The sequence below is a fragment of the Xiphophorus maculatus genome, chromosome 12, assembly GCF_002775205.1.
Source record: "Xiphophorus maculatus strain JP 163 A chromosome 12, X_maculatus-5.0-male, whole genome shotgun sequence".
NCBI lineage: Eukaryota > Metazoa > Chordata > Actinopteri > Cyprinodontiformes > Poeciliidae > Xiphophorus > Xiphophorus maculatus.
In genome coordinates this window covers 28,017,233-28,040,712 of record NC_036454.1, presented here as the reverse complement: position 1 = coordinate 28,040,712, position 23,480 = coordinate 28,017,233, and the positions used below count along the sequence as shown (strand labels likewise).

The window sequence follows — 23,480 nt, the reverse complement described above, 5'->3', positions numbered from 1 at the left end:
TGCTTTCGTAAGTTGTGCTGGAATATTTTTTTTTTTATCAGATTCAGACTTAAATGGAGCAAAAATGACAAAAACAGAGAAAACAAATCAAACATGTTCAAGTATTGTAATTCAGCTGCCGATGTGGCGCTAACTGAAGCGCATTTCAGTCAAATTAAAAATGACAACATCTGTCCAGTGAATTCTCTTGAACCCTCTGGCTGCATGTGAGAGAAGCTCCCAGCACAGCGATCTGGTCACAGGATCAAATATATACAACCATTTGACACTTGACCTCCCCGACGGGGCCGAATGGGAAGTCAGCTGATTACTCAGGGTCAACCTGGGAGTCCTGGATTAGGAAAGTATTGATCGCAGAGAAGATGCAGGGTCCGCAGGGAATGAGCTTGGAAGAAAAAGCTCTTCCGGGCAGAAATGATATCGACCGGGAAGCCTAGACAGGCTCCAAAGCAAAACCATATTTGAGCTCGGGACCTTGGACTTGGCTGTGCAAACAGAGAAGGTGTCGGCAAAAAAAAAAAAAAAAAGCCTCTTTTTACGGTGGGGGGAGATATTGAGAGAAGACAGAGAGCGAATGAGAGAGTGGAGGGGGATTGAAGTAGACAAGTTCAGGGCTCTTTGCATTAGACAGACACAGCAGCCGCCTCTGGTCTAGAGCTGACACACTTCAGGGAAGAGTCAGCAGGGGTCATGTAAATCAAGACAGGGCGAGGAGAGATATAGTCCTGACCTGGGGCCAAACTAAGCAGATTTTTAACATTACCCAGAGTCCATGTAAACAGCACTGAGACCTGGCACTGCTTCACTTCACTTCCATGCAAAGTATTTGGAGAAGTCCTGGAGGAAGTCGGTGGGATTGGGGGGTGAGGGGAGCAGGCTGCAGAGCTGCAGGATTTGGACAGATTGATGGTGATAGCAGTGCGGACTTGAAGAGCGATCCCCCTCCTTTACTAAATCAAATGACCAGCTTGTCCTCTCCAAATCCCTCAAACCTTTGCTTTCAGCAAAATCCCGGCGGGGAGTGACAGAACTGGCGGAGCGGCTAGTGTGATGCTTGGAGTAGTTTGGTGAGGGGGAAAAAAACAGACAGTAATGGCAGATGTATGAGCAAATGGGGAGCATTTATTCAGCCCAGAGAGAAAGAACTGCCAAAAAACCTGAAGGGACGGGGAATACACAACTGTGCTATGAATACATTGGAGGAAGAAAAATGGGCCAAAGGATGAGAAAGACTGAAAGAAATAAGAAACCCACTTTTTTCATAAGCTCTCTTACTTCCTCTGGCCTCTGTTGTTTGTGTGACCATAGCTGGTTTGCTATCTCAACTTTAGTGTTTAGCGTATACACACACACAAACACACATTGGTATTTTTTACCAATATTATGACTTTGTATTGACATTCATTAATTTTAATAACTGCATTAATACCTAAACCAGGCATTTTCCATAACCCTGATAAGTACGACTCTCTTCCCAACACGAACCTTAACCAAAACCTAATTCTCATCATGCCTGTTAACTCTGTTAACCCTAGTACAGTGGACCCTAAACAAGAGGGTCCACTGTACTAGGACTGGGCTTTAGTGTCCATTACACACATCGGTCTAGACACATAGCCCAACCCTAACCTTTCCCCTAAATACAACCTAAACTTAACTCCTAACACTAAAACAGCACTTCCTTTTATGGGGCCCAGGCTTTGGTTCTCATAAGGAGCAGTCGGTGCCCACAACATAATACACATTAGGAAAATGTTTCTTGCAATGTAAGAAATACAAGGCGCACATATAGAATACTTATTTTCATAAGGACTTTGCCTTGACTTCCATTCATTTTTCATTCATCTCTATAGTCTAACAATAAACCCCATTTACTCCTTAGTCTTAAGCCTAACCACTGGGCCCAAAAACAGCCCTTTTTCTTCTGGCGCCTCGACTTTGGGCCCCATAAAGAGCAGCGAGTCCTCACATAGTAGTATATGTTGGCAAAAGGTCAGAAATGCTAAAACACACCCAACACACGCAGACTACCGAGCACCGCGCTGTGTTTTGACATGGCCCTGGGCCCGGTGCTGCTGAGCTGCAGTGGGAGACACTGGGCATTGGAAATTTAAGTCAGGGCCTAGGAGAAATTAGGTGAGGAGGCAAGGAAATGGGATGTTGACTTGAACTGGCCCTGGGGGCAGCTGAGAGTCTCCCTGTGCAGCTCCGCTGGCTGCCTGACAGTTTGATGGAGCGAGTGGAGGCTTCCCTGCGGCCCGGGCCGCCGTCTCTAACACTGATGTAGCTCAGTGAGGAACAGATTGAGCCTCCAGGCGTTGCTCTGTTCTACTCTCCTTCTTTCTCTCCCTCTCTCCGTCTCACTCCATGCTGCTACTGCTAACTCTCTCTCCCCCACTAATCCAGTCAAGCCAACATGCAGAGACATAGAAACGCAGCACATATGCATGTGCGGGATTTCTTCGCACCAAATCAAACATTTAACACGAATAGGAAACATCTAGAGATGTACGCAGATGAAGAAGTAAGTCTGGAACGCTCTTTCTGTCTCTTCCTTCCGACAAACCGTGATGAGCCCTACAGATGCTGTTGACTGAGCTCTGGCCGAGGCACAGGGGGAAGGAGGAGTAGAGGGAGGTTTGATGGAGGAAGAGGCAGAACGAGTAGAGTGAGGGGGGCTGGCAGGCCACAGTGATAATGAAAAGATTCTGGCGGTAGCCCACTGTGTGCTGGTCATGAGAAGCTTGTGCTGCCGGGGGGCTCTACTGCTAATTTCAGGGGGCAGCCAAGTGTTTCACGCTAGACTTGTCATCAGGCCAGAGGGGGCATTCATACAGGGTGACAGCAATTGCGAGAGCGGGTAAAGAGTTTGGGGAGGTGGGGGTGATGCAGAGGGCAAAAGCTTTGGCTCCCCTAGTCCCTCCCCGGTTCCTCCTCTTCACTCTTTGCAATGATCAAACGCTCTTACAGACAGGGTGCAGAATTACAAATGAGAGTCCTGTGGGCAATGGCTGGAACTGGAATCAGCTAATCTCTGAGCTCTGCTCGCTCCGTAGGTGGCCATGAGGGGCACAGCTTGTCCTCTCACCGAGACCTTCTGGATGCGCACCGATTTGAATATTATGGTTGATTTTACAGTATTTGTTTTTTGTAAAATTGTGGCTGTTTCTGTTAGAACTACAATTTACAGCACTTTACTTCTGCCCAATCAACATTAAACATAATAGACAGATATTTAAAACAATAATAATAATGGCGTGCCGCGGTGGCCTTAGTTTTAACCGCAGGCGCCACAGGGTCAATTCCCGGCAAGATGAGGTTTGCTGCATGCATTTCGCCTGTTTCATTGCCTACTTTCCAGTCTGACACTTATTAAATAAAGGCCACTAGAGTCATAAAGAACTTTTAAAAAACAAATAATCAACTGAAGAAACTTTGCTGCAATATGTTCAGCCTGTCTGCTGAAGTCTTGCTGTCTCTCACTCTGTCGCTTCTTATACCTTTAAAGATTGCGCTCACTTCATTTCAAACACCTCACTGATGATGAAAGTGGCTTTCAGTCTTCTTCAATTAGTAGCAGCCACCACACCAAAAACTATTGATTTTGAGATTATGACCAGGACAGATCTAGTTTATCAAACATGACTTGTATTTGTTGGGGACATCTGCGCTGCTGCAACATATTTTGCATTGAGATGGTACGTATTTTAGGCTTAAATGTCTTCGGTGATAAGTTAACTAAATTTAGTGCAACTACAGTCAACTACAGTTTTTTCTGATGTTCCATCAGATTGTTTCTTGAAGCAAAAATGAACCCCCAGTGAGCCAAGAGAATCCGATGTTTTGTCCAACGCTGATATTTGCTGATGTTGCTTGTGTGTCCGATTCATAGGCATACCAGAAACACGAACATCCAAAAGATCATCCAAAAGAAAAGTGTTTTTAAAAATGTATATAATCAATTAATCAAAATTCATGTGTTAATGTTGAAGCCCTAATTACAGTCTTTGAATCTTGCTAACATAGCATGTGAGTTGGTATTGTAGACCAACATCTTGGCACAAGGAAATTTCCCTACATGCAAAATGCAATTTAGGTTTATAGTAGGTACATGTACTGATAAAAACTACACAAACAACATAAATGTCATAATCATTAATCAAGGTTAATCATTGCATCCTGAATGAAGTAAAGTTATGGAGTGTTAAGAACATTTGGATATAAAGTACGGATTGGAAGTTCCAGAAACTTGATGCTAAGAGCTAGCACACTCACCCTCCAACACAAAGAAACCCTTGGCTTTAGTTTTGACATCAAGAGGAAAGAGCAAGAGTTTTGCAAATGTGCAAGAGGGATGGTGTCTGTACTGATAGCTTGGCAGTAGATGGAAAAGGCTGGAAGGTTCGGAAACTCTTTGTCACATAAAGGATAATGTAAGAGAAGGGAAGACAGTCAAAGAGAGACAGAGCGATGTCGAAGGGGAGGAGAGAGGGGAAAGAGGGAGGCAGGCACATTGCATACTGCAGGCTGTGAATAATTTAAAGGAGCACTGGGGAGACGAGACGAAGATGAACACAAAACACTGGCAGCGTTTGACCCAGAGCTGTAGCTACATCAGTGCACATCAGAGAGAGAGAGAGAGAGAGAGCGTTCTCTTTTGCTTTACCTCTTCCTCTCTCCTTCTATCTCTTTCCCGTCTTTTGCTCTTCATCTGCCTCCCTCTGTGTCAGAGAGGATACAGCTGTACACTGTTCTTGTTCTACCTCACATTCTATGAAGCTCAACAGAACGGCTGACAACTCTGTTTCATGAGAACCTTGTTCCCTTCCCTGCCAGGGGCATACACAGCGCCTTGCAATAAGCATGTTCAGCCCTTGAACTTGTTCAGGTTTTGACGCTCTTCAGCCACCGACCTCACTGTGTTGTTTATGTGAGGGAACAATTCACGATAAGAGAAAGGCACCGCTGCTATCCTTTGAAGACGTGACTGTCCAACTAAATGGAAATGCGGAGCTGCAGCGTTCCACAGCTCAGGTAGATGCACAGTTACAGTCCAGAATAGGGTTTATAATATGGCTGAAAAAAGTATCACAATATAAGCACTTTGTGTTGGTTGATAGATAATTATTGATTCGGTTTTTTTTATTTTAAATATCTGAAATACTGCCAAACCGGCAACATAACCTTTTTTCTTTTATCCAGTTTTCACTCCATGCCGCTGTTTTTCTTTTATTTTGAAGCAGTTATGAGGCATGGTGGTGAAACCTGAAACTGCTGCTGCACATGTTCCTCAGCAGGTAGTTGCTAGGTAACCAAAGAGTGAGTGGTTGATGCCGCCAACCTTGCTTAGCTTAGCTTTCCTTTGTCTACATCTTCCAGAATCCTGTGCGGTTCTGAACTGTAGTTCAGTGAAACCGCTGAGAATCCTATCAGACGTATTATCTATTGATATTCATCGTGTGTTTATCACTGTACATATTGTTATTGATTTATTTCCCAGCCTTAGTCCAGTCCTTAATTCACCTGAGTTTTTGCAAGACTTTACAGGTGTTTCGTTCATAGATGTTCTGTCCAATCTGAGCTAAGCTCAGATTGAGCTGTTTTGCCAAGACGAATCCAACAGCCCTGCAGCTGGAAATGCAGTTAAACATGGCTCCACAAAATAACAGACCCTTCAACATGCATACATGTTTCTGAAAACTCTCAAATACCATAAAACATTTTACCTTCCCTTTAAAATTTACTACATGTTGCTCCATCACTTAATCTCTGACTAAAATACAATCAAGTTTGCATTTGTGACATGATATATCTATGCAAGGCACTACAAACACTTAGAACAAGTTATCCACTTGAATAGTTTGGTTTAAATGAAATGCGTTTCAAAGGAATCTCACATTGTGAGCACCTGGACATATTTTAGCCATCATTGGGTGTAAGACGGCAGCAGAAGCAGCAGCAGCACTGTGAACAGGAAGCACTGCAAATTGCAGGTAGCAGCTGTAAATAAAGAGCTGCCCTACAGTTAGGCTTCGAGAGGTTAAGCCGAGCTCGCTGACGCCACCTTTATCAAACTGTCATGAATCACCTAACCTGCTGAAGAGTGGACCCGCATGTGCCATGAAAGGTCTGCTGGACATCTGTGCAGGGAGTGGCAATTGGGAGGACGGAGTGCAGTCTGAGCAACCCAAGAGGGAGGGGCAATTTATTACTGCAATTAAGGTACCGTGGGAATAGCGAAGCTGAAGTTGCATGTGAAATATGACGGATATTTATAAACATTAAATATCTTGCAAGTTTAAAAAATAAATAAAGAAAAGGAGATGGCACATAAACAGAGCCAGATTTGATCCTTCTGCCTTCCTCTCTGTCTCTCTCTCTCTCCCTCACTGTCTGCTGCTCAGTCTGTGTAGCTGATATTAATGGGACATCCCTTGTTTGTAAATGTGCCAAGTTGTGAGCACCACTGCAGGCTGTCTATTATAGCAGGCCTCTGGGGCAGCTATTCCATATGGTGCCACATATGGCACTCAGCAGCATCAATTAATGTTGTTATAATACTGATTTTTATGAGCCAAAGCTTAACTTCTTTCCTGTTTATTCGACGCATATATCTCCTGCTTTTCACCCCCCCCCACACCCCCCTACCATCACTGAGTCTTTGATTCTTCAGACCGCAGAACCCCCCTTTTCATGAAACGTTCAAGAATCTGCCATCCGAGTGGAGCGAGGGAAAGCTGAGCCACATTCTGAAGGCTTCAAGCTAGCTTTGACTTCAAAAGCTAGCTTGAAGAAAAGTGTTGCTTCTCCAAGACTTAAAATGTACAGTGAACCCTGGGATAAAATCCAGGAATAGTTGGGAAGCCCTCTGAAAATGCATAGAATTGTTCATTTTAATAGTTCAAGCAGAAATTACACCTTAATATACACAGAGGGGAAACTGTCTTAGCACAACTGAAGAAGCTAACATCCACGGTATTCCTCGTCTATTTCTCTTAGGGCTATGGCCAATGAGCGGTAAGGAAAATGAATGAAGGTATTGAATTGGCTGCTTTGCAAACACTAAACAATAGCATGTAATATCACAATGTTTTAGTTATGCTCTACCAAAAAGCCATAAATAGAAGAATTTTCCGTTAATAATTAGAAGTTACCTTTCATATAAAAATTGGTGAGTTGGCGAATCTGTGAAAAACTCACCTGCAGATTAGTTTATGATGAGTTAGTACAGTAGTTGGTCATTTATTTTTGCCACTGCCAGAATTTATCTATCTTTACGAAAATCGAGAAGAACAGAAAGGTGAGAATCTGTTAAGCCGTATAATAAAAACTGAAACATTTCCTGGTTTTCTTACTTTATACCTTGAATCACACAGTAGACTTTAGTGGCCAACTTATCAGGAACAATGCCTTTTACACTCTTATAAAGAATGCAAAGTATTTACTTGATAGCGTAAGTTTGACAAACATTGTTAATGATGCAGAACCTGCAGAAATACTTGTCCCTCAACAACTTGGTCATTTCATACCCAACTGGACATTCTGCGCTGACCTTTGTCCTATTAACAGCCACCTGGGGAATGTTTTGTAGCCTCTATGACAACTTATACTTCATGAATTCACTTTTACAAAGAAAAGCTAACTCATATGCTAGCTCAGTTATGGTGTGAGACAATATGGGAATTAAAATCACAAACAAGGGTTCAGAACGGCAAGAAGCAGGTATGAAACAGGTAAGTAGGCAAACCGACCAACCGAGATCGTCCTTATTTTGACTATTTCTGAACGTCTAACGCCAAATGCTGCCTTACCAGGAACTAGCTCAGGTCATATTAGGCCACAGTGTGTTATATTAGGCCTGTATTCATGCACAATGCAATAAGCAGATGGATGAGAGAACAGAATCTGAGGGGCTCTTTTTGTTCCCCCCAGTGCCTTTGGTGGTGGATCTGACAGGACGGGGGGAAACAAGAGCACAGCGAAAAGCCCTGCTTAAAAAGCTCCCAGAAACACCATCCTTGTCAGCGGTGTCACAATTAGAGACGAGATCACTGGCACTTCCCGGTGAGAAATATCTCACCGCCGCTCCTCAATGGAACGCTTTCGTTTGACGAACGCCCCTCAAAGCCGGGGGTTTTTAAAACGTTTCGGATGGCTAATCACTCTCAGGATGAAAGGCCCCGGCATGTTCGTTTGTGTCGGCGCGGGGGAGCTTCCCTTGCCGTTTCGCTCGCTCTGATTCTGATTGTTTTTGTTCGTTTTCTTTTTTTTTTGTTGCAGCAGGCGAGGCAGGCGAGCTGGCAGGCAGCGCCGTTTGAAGGTGCAGTCAGACCCGAGCGCAGGCCCGATGCTTTGTAGTGATATTTCCAGCAGCACAATCTCATTACTTTTTGACGTGGGAGATGCATGCAGGGGCGGCTTGTCATTTCATGCTGTCAAAAGTTCTACGGGGATGGGGGGTTTGGGGGTTGGGGGCAGGGGGGGCAGCGAAACTTCAATGACCTGGCTCATCAAGGATGAATATATTAAATCGAATATCATAGATAAAGCCCAATGAGCGCTGTTATCAGAGATGTTTGTAAACCTTATGTCTGGTCCGTAGGGTATTGACGAATCTTTGTCTCTCGTCCGTAAGACTGTAACAACGTCTCATCTTCCAGACTGCTTTACTGTATACCCAGTTGGGTGGATTAATTTAGAATACAAAAAAAAAGACTTAATGGCAGCATCATTCACCTTTCAAAAGGAGAGGACAGCTCCTGCATAGTTTCACATGAGAGAAGCGCTGACAGTTCCCCCCTCAGGAAAACGCCTGGGGTTTGTCCCATGACGTTGATTTCACGCGGACTCCTTTCAATGCCGAGAGAGAAATTAGCTCTGTGTGAGACGCTGCCTGGCACCGACTGAAGCGGCTGGTTACCATGCAAACCCCAGCCTGTTGCTGGGGCGACTGTCCTGAAGTGCTTCCTGGGTAATTTTTGAGGTCACTGGTTTGTGCACGCCTATGTGCTGCAGATGGGCCCACCCTCATTCAGGGCCCGGCGGGAGCTCTTTCATTAGCCCAGTGAATGGCCTTATTCATCCCCTTCGCCCCAATTGGTCACGCTGAGTCTCTGCAGAGGGGCCAGGACAAACTTTTCTCCCTGATCTTCCACGCACCACCCACCTTAGTCAGGCTTTACTTTTGTTCAGGGTGGATGGGGGGAGGGGAGATGTGGTGGCTGGCACTCACAAAACAAAAGTGATGAACTACTCGGTGTATGTAAAGTGTGACTGACATATTAGCTTTTTTTTCCAATTAAAGTTGCATTATGTAACTTTTATTAAAAAATATATTTGTTACATATTTGTTAAAACTGTCAGTATGGTATAGGATATATAATCTGCGAAAAGAAATTGAGCTCATCTGCCTTCTCCAAGTACTACTTTTGCTAGCTACATACGTACAGACCTCGGTTAGAAACAACCACTCAGATTCAGGAGGAGGGGCTTAGCATCATCAATCAACCTCATGTATGTGCTGCTTACACCCTCTCCATTGCTCTCCTCTATGGTGCAGCTTCTTCCTGATAGCAGAGTTTGCCAAGATTGCTAAGGCTAGTTAGCATGGCTACTGATATTGGCAAATAAACAGCTTTCCTGTAACCACATGTTGTTTTTCTGTCATTAGCACATTGAGCAGCTCGTACATGAGCTTGTTTGACAGCACTTAGACCCTCCCCCTGGCTCTGATTGGTTGTATTTGACCATGTGCAGTGGATTTCTTGAAATGGCAATTGTAGTAGCTCAGGGAACAGGTGGAGAAGATCCATCTTTTGACAGGTTTTCTGTCTCATAACATGCTGTCACAACATGGTGACAGTTTTAACAAATATGTAAATAAATACATATTTTTTTTTTATAAAAGTTACATACTGCAGCTTTAAAGAAATAATAAAAAATAATGAAATTGAACACAATTTGCATCAAAACACTTTTAGGCTAATAAAGTAAACTCCGTATCCACTCAAAATTTGTTGATCTGACATAAGGTGTTGGCTGGGGGTCCTGATCACATTATCTATCGGGTTAGCATAGGTGCACTGATACATCAGTCGATTGAAAAATGGGCCAATTTCCTTAATTTTAGGAGATGTGCAACTCGACTATTGATTGATACCTGTTATTGGTTTACTGTCTGTCATATCAACACCTAACAACACATGTAGTTGTGTTTTTCAGAGCAAATTCTTTAACAAACTTAATTTTTGCATGCACTCCTTGTAAAACTGCATCCCAGTTTGTGTACATTATTTTGTGGAGTTAATCGGGGTGTTACAGAGAGTCTCTACCCGTTTCCTTCTTTACGATGATGTTTACAGTGAGAGAGACGAGACGGGGGTCCATGTCTGGTTGTGACATGTGGTATAGCTCTCAGGATAGCAAAAGAAAGTCCAGTTAGCTCAGCCTAAACACAACTTATTATAGTTTACCCCTTTAAAAACAAAGACGTAAGACATAATAATGTTTTAGCTGACCTATTGTAAGAACATAGTAACCTTCCTTATCTAGCTAACCCTGAGTTGGAGCAGCATGTTGAGGCTGAACTCCAGAGAGCAACTGTGACTGTCTGTTCGTTGTCTAGAAAAGGAAGGAGAGACTGGATTATCCTAAAAGTCACTGATGGAAAAATAAAAATGCTGCTGCCCTGTTTTTCAAACAAACACGGAGTTGATTTGGTGAGGTTTCTTAAAGAATAAAGTATTAGACCGTGTTCCAAATTATTATGCAAATTGAATTTAAGTGTCATAAAGATTAAATGTTTTGTTGTGCTATTAAATTTATAGATGGTATTGTGTGTCAGGGCTCTTTGAATCACTATAATTAATTTCAGAGAGCTGGTTGATTAGTTTGTCTGGTGAGCTCAATTAAAGGAAATCTACTTAAGAAGGATGTTCCACATTATTAAGCAGGCCACAGGTTTCAAGCAATATGAGAAAGAGAAAGAATCTCTGCTGACGAAAATTATCAGATACTGTAGTGCCGTATGACAAGATATGAAAACATTAGATATTTAACGAAAACTGAAGCGTTATCTTACTGTGAAGAGATTTGTGGCTGATTCAGAACAAAGATGGGTTTGTACAGATAAAGGCAAAATGAGGAAGGTTTCTGTTAGACAAATTCACCGGATTAAGAGAGCAGCTGTTAAAATGCCCTTACAAAGCAGCAAACAGTTATTTGAAGCTGCTGGAGCCTCTGGAGCCTCAAGGTGGAGGATCCTCCAGAGGCTTGTGGTGCATGAACCTACTATTGGGCCCCTAACCAGAGCTCACAAGCAGAACCGGTCGCAGTGGGCCCAGCCGTACATGAAGATTCATTTTCAAACAGACTTGTTCACTGATGACTGCTGTGCAACCCTGGATGGTCCAGATGGACACAGTAGTGGATTGGTGGTGGATGGCCACCACGTCCCAACATGGCTGTGACATCAGCAAGGAGGTGGTGGAGTCATGCTGTGGGCCGAAATCATGGGGAGAGAATCATTGGTCGGCCCCTTCAGAGACCCTGAAGGTGTGAAAATGACCTCAGCAAAGTATATGGACTTTCTGACTGATCACCTTCTTTCATGGTTCAAAAAGAAGAGCTGTACCTTCAGTAGCAAAATCATCTTCATCATGACAATGCACCATCTCATGCTGCAAGGAATACCACTGTGTCATTGGCTGCTATGGGCATAAAAGGAGAGAAACTCATGGTGTGGTCACCATCCTCCTCTGACCTCTGACCTCAACCCTATTGAGAACCTTTGAAGTTTCCTCAAGCAGAAGATCTGAGGGTGGGATGCAGTTCATATCAAACCAGCAGCTCTGGGAAGGTTTTCTGACATCCTGCAAAGATTCAAGCAGAAACTTTCCACAAACTCACAAGTTCAATGGATCAAGAATTGTGCTGTGATATCAAAGAAGGTTCTATGTTAACATGTAACTCTGTCTGTTAAGATGTTTTTGATTGAAATAGCTTTTGATTTTAGTACATGTGACCATTTAATGCTGCACATTCAAAGAATGACTGTTTGCAGTTCTTTATAATCCTTAAAATATTTAGAAAATCTGCTGTTCATAATAATTTGGAACAGGGCATTTTGAGTTTTTTATTTTTGAAAAAAATACTGTTCTCATGGGGAGTTTTGTTCAGTAAAATCTGATTTATACTGTAATAGTTCATGACTTGAAAATTATACTGACCATCATTTGCATTGACCATTTAAGAAAATCTGAGAAAATATCACTTGCATAATAATTTGGAACACGGCGTAATATTGAGCTATGCTTATCTTGAAATGACTCCTGCAGAATTTGTGCAGACTATTGTGAATGATGTATGTGGTGACAGTTGGTATGAACTGGTTAGCAGAAGAAAGTTAACTAACTCCATATGACATTGAGGGTTATTTGATGAGGAATAGAATAGCAAGAGAGTACAACTTATTCAACACAGATTTGAAAACTGAAACTAAATTTACCTGGTACATTTTTGCTTAAGCGTGTGCCAATAAAAATCCAAAGAACTATTTTAGTTGGAGTGTTTTTGCTCCTAATTCCAGAAATTAAAGGTAGGTTTTTTAAAAGCCATCATTTTGCCAAAGTAAAGTTTCAAGAACCTTATTTCTAGCTCACTGTCATAAAAAACGGACTGCATAAAAAACTCAGGCAGAGTTATTTCATTGCTGTTTCCACTCAGTCTATTGAATTGCCTCGGTAGCTGCAGTTCATAGATATTCTAGAGGGTTCTTTACAGCCTGCCTCTTTTTGGCACTTAAGTAATTCTCAGGTCTCGCCTGGTGAGAAGTGACTAATTGTCTTGAGTTGTTAGTGTGCTGGGAATGGGGACCCACTTCAGTCGGTGACAGGGTGCACAATAATTTTGTTTTTCCCGTCCCTCCTCACCCCTCTCCCTCCACCCCCATCTTTCCCCTCCCTCCTCTCTCCCTCTCGTTCTCCATCTTGCAGCAGATTTTGCCCCTGTGCTTCTCAAGCTACTGAGCTGTAAAATTGACTGGACAGCAGGCAGTATACAGAATGAGACCTGGCATCATGGACACACTAACCTTGTGGAGGGCCACTGCTGCTGGCTGCACCTAAAGAGATGGAGACAGAATGTCAGCCATATTAGACTGAGAAAGGTTCAACGAGGAAGAAGGAGAGACCAGAGGGAGACAGACACGGAGAGACATATTGTTTCTTCATGACAAAACAATATGGCAACTTGGCAAAAGCAAATCTAAATCAATATGAGGTGGGCATAGGCTCTACCGCAGATAGAAAAAGGATGGAAACCGCACGAAGAAAAAAGTGGAAGCATTAGAACAAACCTTAGCTACAGTATCACGGTCAACATGTTGACACTTTCGGTCTTTGTATTACTCAAAACTTATCATCACTGACAAAATGTAGATATTATCATCAAATAGGTAGGGACACATACCAGGACAGCTAAACGTATCACAGCAAGGTTGCTTCATTTTGAAATCGTTTTAAAGATATTAATAAATGCTTCCAGAGGTCAGTAAAGGTCAACCAGCCAGTCTACGTTCACAGAATCAGTGGTGTCGTTTGTGCCGTTATAAATTTTTCAAAGTTTAAAAACAAAATTTCCAGAGGTCACCAGAGATAACCTTGATAAAAAATTAATTGTGCTATGTTTGTGCAACATAAAATTTGGTAGCACAGCTTATTGATACCAAAACAATATGGCAACTTAGCAAAAGCAAATTTGTTTCATTTTGCAAATGTGGGGGGGAGAGGGTTGGTTGACCTTTGATTACCTCTTTGAATATCTATTAATATCTTTAAAATGATAGTGGCACAAACAAAAATTTTTGATGCTCAAACGTTTGACACCAATGTTTGATTTGAATGGGTGAAAGGGGCAACTTTACTCAGGTTGCTTTGGAGGATGCAGGGTCTAAAAGAAAAGGTTGTCAGTTTGGGGACATTTTCGAGTTCATGTAATATTCTGCATTTTCCACAGAAGACAAATGGAAACTGATTTTACCTGCTAGTAATGCTAATATGCCAACATGTCAACTGTGATGACTTGGTACTTCTTCTAAAACTCCTCTCTTCACACACAGTGTGACGTCGCCTCTGCCCTTCATAGAAATAATTAAAGAACGCTACAAATAAAACACTCTGAATGTAGCTTGTTTGGCGTTCTTAAGGAGATAACTGGAATTGACTGGAAATGGCGGCAGAACAAAGCTTTTCAAAAAACCGAGATCGGAAATCAGCCCCGAATTCTCTGATTGGTGCGTCTCCGGCAAGAAGGTGGTTCCTGTATCAGTGTGGATCCCACCTCCCTGTAATGAATTCAGCTCGTACCACTAGTCCTGGAACAAATCTGAGCAATCAATTACTATGAATCACAAATAGACTGGCTGCGGTTTAGATGTGAACAAATGGCGCTTCGGTCTCTTACAGATGATATTAGTGCTCTGAGCTTCTTTCTCTCCACAAGAGATTAAGCAGGTTTGTACTCTCTCAGGCGGCCAAGCGCTCTCTCCCTCCTGCCCCCTCTACACAGCGCCCCCGCCCCTCAAGGGTGCTGCACTATCATTTGCAGGAAAATTACTTCAGTAATGAAGAATCCAGGCCCATAAATCCTTGTGGCCTCACCTTCCTTCGCTGCCCAAGTCTCGCTGAAGAGCTAGTAAAAATTCCCTTTAAAAAATTCATAGCGCAATTTTGCTCAAATCCCTCCCAGCAAGCACAATTATGGAACTTTCATCTCAATTGATTTATGTCTTGGGTAAAGAGATGAGGGGGCATCACTCAGTGTGTGTGTGTGTGTTGGGGGGGAGTCGCGGTGGAAAGCAAGGTTACGGGGTTTGGAGAGAGGAAAATAACAAGTGGTAAATCATTGTTTTTAAACCGGAAGGTGTAGAGCCTTTTGTCAATTTCTCTGGATGTTTGTTGTACTGCAGGTGATGTACACCGAGTACAGACGAGGAGGAGGAGGAGGAGGAGGAGGAAGAGGTAAGGCAAGCATTTGAAAGTAGAAGTAAAACAGCAGAAAGAGGGGAAGGGGGCGAGAGAGAAGGAGAGAGAGGGAGAGAGCGACGAGGGCAAAAAGCAGTATTACACTTGATTAATAACACTAATCAAATTATACAGTGTTCCACTGTGCCCTGAAATCTGGGGCCATAATGTCCTCTAATAGCGAGGTTCATGGAGCTAAACTTCAGAGGGAAAACACAGCGCTGACTGCTGCACGCCTTTATGAAGGCAGTAAAACATCCATTTCCAGAAGCCATGAAATGAAAGGCGAGATTGTAGATGTGCACCCAGTGGCTCCCTGACTGCAAAAAAAATAAATAAATGAATAAATAAAAAAAATAAATAAGAGAACAAAATAAAACCCCCACAGAACACAGCTTTAGAGACAGGCAGAGAGATGCTTTACTGTCTTGGAGAGAGAAATGACAAGAGAATAAAACACATGTGGAGTTAAAGGGTAACGCCAACAACAAGGAGACATGAAAAAAAAACAGAAAGAGAGAAAGAAAAAGGCTGATGAAGCGGAGACAGAGAGGCAGGTTGGCAGATACTCACAGGGCTTCATTTCCAGAGAAGTCCTCCTCTGGCATGAAGACAGTCATTTGTGTCTGCAGATTATGGATGAGCTCGGTTGCTTTACTGTGTCTGTTATACTTAGTGCTGCTGAAAGCAGCCACAATTCATCACTATTTAGCTGCTGATGCACCTAACCACACCATCCTCCCCCTCATCTATATCAATACCTTTCCATTAGAGAATCCCATTGTCCACTCAGGCATGCATTGTGTTGATCCATCTTTCCCTGCATATCTCCAGTTGTCCACCCATTCATGTGAGCAATCGCCCAGGCATTCATTCATACATCCCTCTGGCTATTTGTCCATCCGTTGTTATATACATTTATCTACGTATGCAGAGACTCCTCGATCATTTGTTCACACATCTATCAATACCCTCAGTCAGTGAAAGTAAACCATGCACATGGTATATGACCTTTGCACCATGCTAGCTGCTGGTATGTTAGGTTTAGGTTATCCAAACCTATTGCTATTGCTAGTTTAATGCAGGCATGTCCAAAGTCCGGCTCGGGGGCCAATCACGGCCCGCGGTCAGATTTTATACGGCCCGCAGCTTCGGTTTTATAATGTATTATTTATGGCCCGCCTGCACTGTGAAACAGAATAAATAAATCATAAAACTTGAAACTGTAATTCCTCCTTTCACCAAATGGTGGCAGCACCACTTTAATACAATCAGTCTCTGCCTCCGTGCAGCGAACCCCTCTCCATTCATTTCTGCCATGGCCACTGCAAAGAAAACAAGTTGACAGTGAGGGCCGCCGCTTTCAAGAGAGATGGGAATTATAATACTTCTTCACTGAAAATCAAGGCAATTGTGCTTGTCTAATTTGTGAGACGGTTGCCTTGTTTAAGGATTTCAACGTAAAGAGACACTACCAGACTAAACATGCTAACACATACAACAAGCTAACAGGAAGTGACCGTGCTGAAAAACTGAAGCAGCTCCAAGCTGGACTGGCATCACAACAGCGATTCTTCACGCGGGCCTGTGAGTCAAAAGAAAATACCACCAAAGAAAGCTACGAAGTGGCCATGTTAATAGATAAACATGGCAAACCTTCTACTGAAGGTACATTTATCAAAGACTGTATTATGAAAATGGTGGAGAACATTTTGCCCTGAGAAGAAGCAAGAATTTGAGAAAAATGTTTGCCTGGCAGTAACAGTGTGGCACTGAGAGTTGAAGACATGAAACTGAGTGTTTTGAACGGTAACGTCTGTCACTATCAGCAGTGAAAAGCCAAAAGAACATTTATGCACTTGGATTTATGGCACTTATTTTTATTAAACTCTTGAGTAAGATTTGGTTATGAACCTGTAGATATTGTAAATGACGAGCAAAATTCACTTGTTTTAAGATTTAATAATAACAGACAACTTTGCATTACTTTAACTCCTGTTTAAAATGTTCGTGAGGCAAAGATATTTTTAAACTCATGTAAATTTAAGGTATTTCATACAGTTTGTTCAATGTTATCTGACTCTCCAGATATGAAAGAAAGGCAGAATTTGTGTTTTTAGAGTTGTTCTCATTTGCCTGAGTGGCTTATATTTGGGGTTTTTTTGTGTCAATTGAAAAATAAAGATAATTGTGACAATGAAAATTGTTTTATAACAGTGTGTGAAACTTTTGTAGTTAAAAAATGTCCGAACAAACTATTGGCCCCCGGGCATCTTCATTTGATCAAATCTGGCCCTCTTTGCAAAAAGTTTGGACACCCCTGGTTTAATGCTACAAGAGTACCAGTAGCAAAAGGGTTCAATGCTATTTAAAGTAACTGAGCTTCAGTTCTTTGATTCAATACAAGATAATTTAGTTCCACACAATAAAACATGGTGAAGCAAAGGAAAGATAACAAATAACAAACAATTTCCAAATTCTCTCATTGCTACAGTAGGTGCCTTTTATGGCAATATATTCTTTTTACATAATTTCCTAAAACTATCGCTGTGCCCAAGAGATAATCTGTGAAAAAGAATTCTATCTCCTCTGCCTTCTCTCTGTGGTCCTACTGCCATCTGCAGAAACAGAAAAACACAGCTCCGGGTTTGAAACAACCAATCAGAGTCAGAGGGAGTGCCTTAGCACTGTCAGTCATGCTTGTGTACACGCTGCTCACACCCTACCCTACTGCTGGGTGCACAAATGCAAGCTAGAAGCTGTGCTAATGGTGGAGAAACAACCTAATGTTAAAGGAAAACCGTTCATCCATCATCATCGCCAGCGGCCATGATTGCTAGCTTCCACATTCATGGCAGGTCAGAGCTGTTACGAAGCAGGGAGTAAGGGGAAAGGCGGAAGTCTCTTGCATTTCTATAACCATTTAAAACTTTAGTTTAGCTTAACACTAGGGCTGAAACGATTCGTCGAATAATTCAGGTACTTTGATTACTGAATATCCTGGAGGGAAATGATCTGCCCTGGAATAAGCACATTGTGGTCAGGTCGGACGTTTTGTGTGTTGCAGGACAAAACTCTTTTCCGCTACACCTATACTGTTGACGCTGTTGATTCTATGTGCTATTTCTAGCTATGGAGAGAGAAGTGCCAAGAAAATGTTAGAAACTGTGGAGAAATTTTAAATTATGCGGCACTTTGTGATAACATAGCTTGAGGAAAATAGCATTGCTCCACTCCAAGAAAAGCAGTGGAAGAAGAGCCCTTTGTGATCTCATTTACAAAACAAATAACAAAAGCAATTGTATTTTACTGATACAAACATTAAAAACTAGTGGATCTCAATTTCACCCAAAAACAACAACTCAAACTTCACTTCCCACTTCTTTTCGTGCCAGATGCCTCAAAGATGTAAAGAATTAATCACAAAGTATAGAGCGGTGTGTAGATCTACATCAAAAAGAATGATGTGTTTCAAGATTATTGCTAGAAATTGCATTTAATCAACTAAATTGCACAAGTTAAAAACAATCAAATCAGTTTTAGCATCTTGAGTTGAGTAAATACTACTTCATTGTCCTTTGGGCAAGAATTCATCAAGAGAGCTGACGGGGGGAAAAAAGAGAGAGAAAAGAATAACAACAACAAAGCTGAGAAAACACAGATTGCTATTGTTATTATTATCATAATTACAGTTGTGCTTATCATGCAAGCAGCCTCAATCAGGATGAAATACAGTTTCATTTGATGAAGCTTCCTGTTTTGACTGGCTGGAGTTCCAGAACCGCACACTTGGCTGGCGTGCCAAAAACTCAATCAAGCACAATTACTTAGCCATCAGATAGAAATGTAATTGATTTGAAAGCTGACATGAGATATAACTACATTACAGTAGGGGCACAGCGGGGAGGCTCCTCGGGGACAGGGCCTACGGGGAGCTCATTACCGCCAAGCTTTGAATTATTGAGTGCTAAGGCTGTGACATTGAGGAATGGAGGCGGGCGATTGGCTGCAACAACTCGGCAAGTGTTTATCTCAACTTACAGCCATCTAAGACATCTGATGGAGTTATCTCCCTGCGCATGAATATTGCAGAGGATGAAGTTGTAATGGTTTATAATTGAAAGGGTTCAGACCAAGATGGAGTCCAGGGTGCACGTCGTGTCTGTTCTTTCAGTTCTCCTGTCGTCGTAACGACCGGAGCCAAATAAAACACCGAGTCCCATCCAGCGGCGGGCCGCTTCCACGGAAAGAACGCACTCAGTCCTTGGGTCCCATGTTGAGTGGATGTCTTTAAGTTGTCAATCCTTTATGTGGGAACATCAAGTTGTACTCAAATGTTGGCAGCTCGCTGTGTCGGCAAAGAACGAGGCTTTCAAAGGTTCTACTTTCACTTAGGCTCTTATTTCTGCATTTGCTAGGCTTACTAAGTTTGTAGTAGGGATTGAACGACTTCATATTTTTTAAAGGCGAGGTCAACATGTCGCTGTGACGTCATAGAAACGCAAGAGAAAATGCTTTATTACTTATATTTACAGCCAGGCATGTCAGCATAACAAATGTTGCGGGAGGATAATTTGCATTACCCCTTCGGTAAGTTATTTCATATTTTTATACAATTCAAAGTATCTGACAAACTCACCTAGTCATTGTAGAGAAAAGAATTGACTAGTTTGTAGTTAGCAGCATAAGAAAAAGTATTCACGACATGCTAAGTTCACATTTTCCCACATTAAAAACACAAACGCCACTGTGTTATCAATGGGATTTTATGTCATGGACCGGCATAAAGTAGCGCAGCTGAGATGCAAAACTAAAATAGTTTCAAAAATATTATCAAAATCAAGAAATTGTACTATGAATTTGTGTTCAGCTCCCCTTACTCAGATACCCCTAAATAAATTATATTGTAGCTACTTACTTTTAGAAGTCAATTAATAAAATAAACTCCATTTATCTTGTTTAATCGTAATGTAAATGCAGCTGTTCTGTGAAGGCAAAAAAGCATCACAAAGACAGAAACACTGAGCTATTTGGGAACAAATGGGCAAAAAAAACATCTACAGCTTTGCACTTGTAAAGACTAACTTTTAGCTTTTAGCTGTAACAGCAGCAGAAAGTAGTTCTACAAAATATTTTTCTCAGGGGCGCTGAATATGAATGTGTCCCAGACAGATTTAGGATCATTTTTGAAAGCCGTGCCACATTTCCCTTCCCCTCTAATCACGCCCTGCTTTCTCCCATAAAATCTCAATAAAACACACGTAAATCTGTAGCGGTGATGTGAAAATGTTCGCCAGTATAAATACTTCTGCAAAGCGCGGCATACGTATTATTTCTGAAGTCGTTTGCCAGCAGCCATATCCTTTTAATACTTTTCTCAATTTGTGCTCTATGCAGCTTTCTAGATACAAAGAGCTTAAATTAGGTGAAAACCTCCCTTGAGACAGAGAGGGCTGAAGAAATATATCTGCCTGACCCCGATTAGCAGACTATGAGTCTTTTCCCTAAAGTGCTGAGAGATGACTGTTGAGAGGATAAAGATATAAGTCACTGTGGAGGGGCCACAGGGTCCCCAAGGAAATGGGGGCCTGTCTACCTCTGGGAAAGCTCTGCCCCTTAGGCTTCTGCCGCTGATCTCTCTGTCTCTCCTATCCTCTCTATCACTCTTCTCTATCCTCGCACAGCCCTCCTGTGAGCCTTCTCACGAAGGAAAAAAAAAAAGAGAACTCAATTAATTCAGGCAAAATGAGAACGAGGGAGGAGGCGGAGGCGACAGGAGCCCAGAGACACGCAGAACAAGCGGGAGAGAGCTGGATGTCAATCTGCAGCCTGGAAACGGCAAACAGACCATAGGTTGACTGTGCCTGTGCATTAAGTCTTTAGCTGAGTTAATCCTCTCTACAGTATAAACATGGCTGCCGAAGGAATGCCCTTCATTAGAGTGAGGGATGCTGGGTAAATAGTCAGGTCAGCAAGGGGCGGGAGGAAAGGGAGAGAGCAAAGCGGGAGAGCCAAAGAAGGATTGGGCTGACGAGATTTAAAAGGTAATTTAACTCAATCTTCAGACGTGTTGTTTAGCTAACCGATGCCTACAAGGGATTCACAGATGAGCGTTTCAGTAAATAGCTATAAGAAGATGCTGGTTTACAGTCAGTTTTATGTTGGTATAATATTCTAAGTCGCAGGATCCTTAGCTGAAGCTTACAATCCCACAGTAGACGCTTTCAATCGCTTGTTAACACATATGGAGAGTCAACCAATCAGATGGCAGCAAATCGCTGTATCTCAAGGTGAGGACTGTTTGTTGGCATTTGAACCTGAAGTACTAAAATAGAAGTAAAGTGCGATTTAATTGACTTTGAGTGTGACTGTTAGCACCAGAAGGACAGATCTGATTATTTCCAAGACTGTTGATCTGCTGGGATTTTCACCCACAACCATCGCTCAGGTTTACACAAACAAACAGAGAGAAGAAGAGAAAATGTTCAAAGAGTGGCAGGTGAGCGGACTGAAAGGCTTCATTAACGTCAATGATAAATGGAGAAAAGACAGGCAGGTTCCAGATTAGGAAGGAAACAATCAGATTAATCATGATGAACCGATTCTTGAAATAATCACCCGCTGATTTAGCAATTGATAAATAATCAAATGGACTTTATAGACTCTAAAAAGGCCTTTTAATGAGAGAACATGCTCAGAGCAGTTATTAAGCCAAAACTGTGTATATACATTTTTCATTTAACTATCATCTGTACGTTCTACCCAAAACTCCTCAAGTAAAATCGTTTTAACTTCACCTGATTCAAATTTTGCAAAAAACATAAGAAAAGAAAAGAAAGAAAAATCTCCTATAAGCACCTTATGCTATCCAATTATTTCCTAGTTATTATAAAAAATTGTCAACAGATTATCCCTAGAGTGTAGTGATGTTAAGTCAAGCAGAAACAGGTGAGCTTTTCACATGTTGATGTTAGAACTGTTTTCTAGCTGTAGATGCATCCTTTGCTACAAATAGTTGAAGTATACACTTCATGTGTTTTTACATTTTAGGGAATAAAAGGTATGTTTTGGTTTTAAAAAAAAATATTAAAGTGTTTCTAACATTGTATTAAAAAGCTTAAGACAAAATGTAACATTTTTTGACAATGACAGAATCATCAATAGATTAATCGATTACTAAAATAAGTATTAGTTGCAGCTCTATTCCAGATAGAGAAAGGTAACAGAAGCTAAATTAGCCACTCATTACAACGAAGGTATGCAGAAAATCATAACCAAATGTTTTTGGGGAATGGTTTTCACACTTTGGGCCTCTTACTAGCAGTTGGGCCTTTTGTTTAAAGACCGCAGCCAAACTGAGCACTGCTGCTGACCACCTCCATCCCTTTATGGCCACAGTGTTCCCATCTTCTAACCAAATCATCTCAAAATGGTTCTCACAACCATCTCCAATGGCCTCCAGAGTCACCTAATTAAAACCTCCCCCACCTGACATGATGGATGTGCAGCCGACAAATCTGCCTCAGCTGCAGAATGATATCATGTCAGTACGGAGCAAAATCTCTGAGGAATGTCTCAGACACCTTGTGGAGAATTAAGAATGTTCTCTACTCATTATTAGAAAAGTTTAGCAAATATAGGCCCGTTTACACTGAGCTGCTGTTTAGTTAAACCGTGACAACTTTGTTGCGATCCAGCACCAGAACTTTCTGAAATTCAGGTTTTAGAGTGAGACTTTTCTGTAACACCAAAGTATACAGTAGATGTGAAGTTTTCACACAGATGCAGAAGGCCTGGCTGTAGGGTTTATTCTATGGAGAGATGAATTCACCACAATGTCTGATAAGGAATATATGAGTTACATCAGCACTTCGTTCATGGGAGACGGCTTAGCTAGTGAGGTGCAAGCTAAGGGTCAAAAAAACACATGCGTTTTCAATGACATGCTGAAATAGCTTTGCCATCTAGTGGCCTGGCATGATAACTACAACTGACTCAAAGTGTCTTGGATGCATCTAAATGTGGAACTCTTTCCCAATCAACATAAAAAAATACCGGCATTGTACGGGCGGTGGATTCGTGTGAACATAGTGGCTGCTATTCCTATGAAAAGAAAAGTGGCCTAAAATGTCGGTATATATATTAGCATACAAGCGTAAGCTGTGTAGTTTGCTTGAAAACAAAGCAGCCTATGTTGAAGATGAAAAGTGCAATGGGACAGGAAAAAAAAAGATCAATCTGTTCCATGAGTTCACTGACTGGAATAGATAAAACAAATAAAAACAAGTGGTCTATTTCCCTCCCTAGTGCCTTCATTAGAGCTGTAAAATGTCCCCCGCACCCAGTGCAAGTGTTAGTAAGCAGCCGCTTTGGCCTTTAATTTAACTGCAGTACATATTTTTATGTCGTACCAGCCTCAACTCTGCGACAAAAACAGGAAAGTGAATCAGGAAAGTCAGA

General features: G+C 41.9%; 1 protein-coding gene across 6 annotated transcripts in view; it reads right to left on the bottom strand.

Annotated features, from left to right (window-relative positions):
* fbrsl1 (fibrosin like 1) overlaps window positions 1-23,480 on the bottom strand; it is a 356,926-nt gene that overhangs the window by 122,849 nt on the left and 210,597 nt on the right. For 5 of the 6 annotated variants that reach the window (XM_023343195.1, XM_023343196.1, XM_023343200.1 and 2 more), the window contains exon 5: window positions 13,091-13,120. The exons of the other annotated variant lie outside the window; for it this stretch is intronic. In XM_023343195.1, the coding sequence (XP_023198963.1) occupies window positions 13,091-13,120 (30 nt within the window). The remainder of the gene's footprint in view (window positions 1-13,090; window positions 13,121-23,480) is intronic. 6 annotated transcript variants of the gene reach the window in all.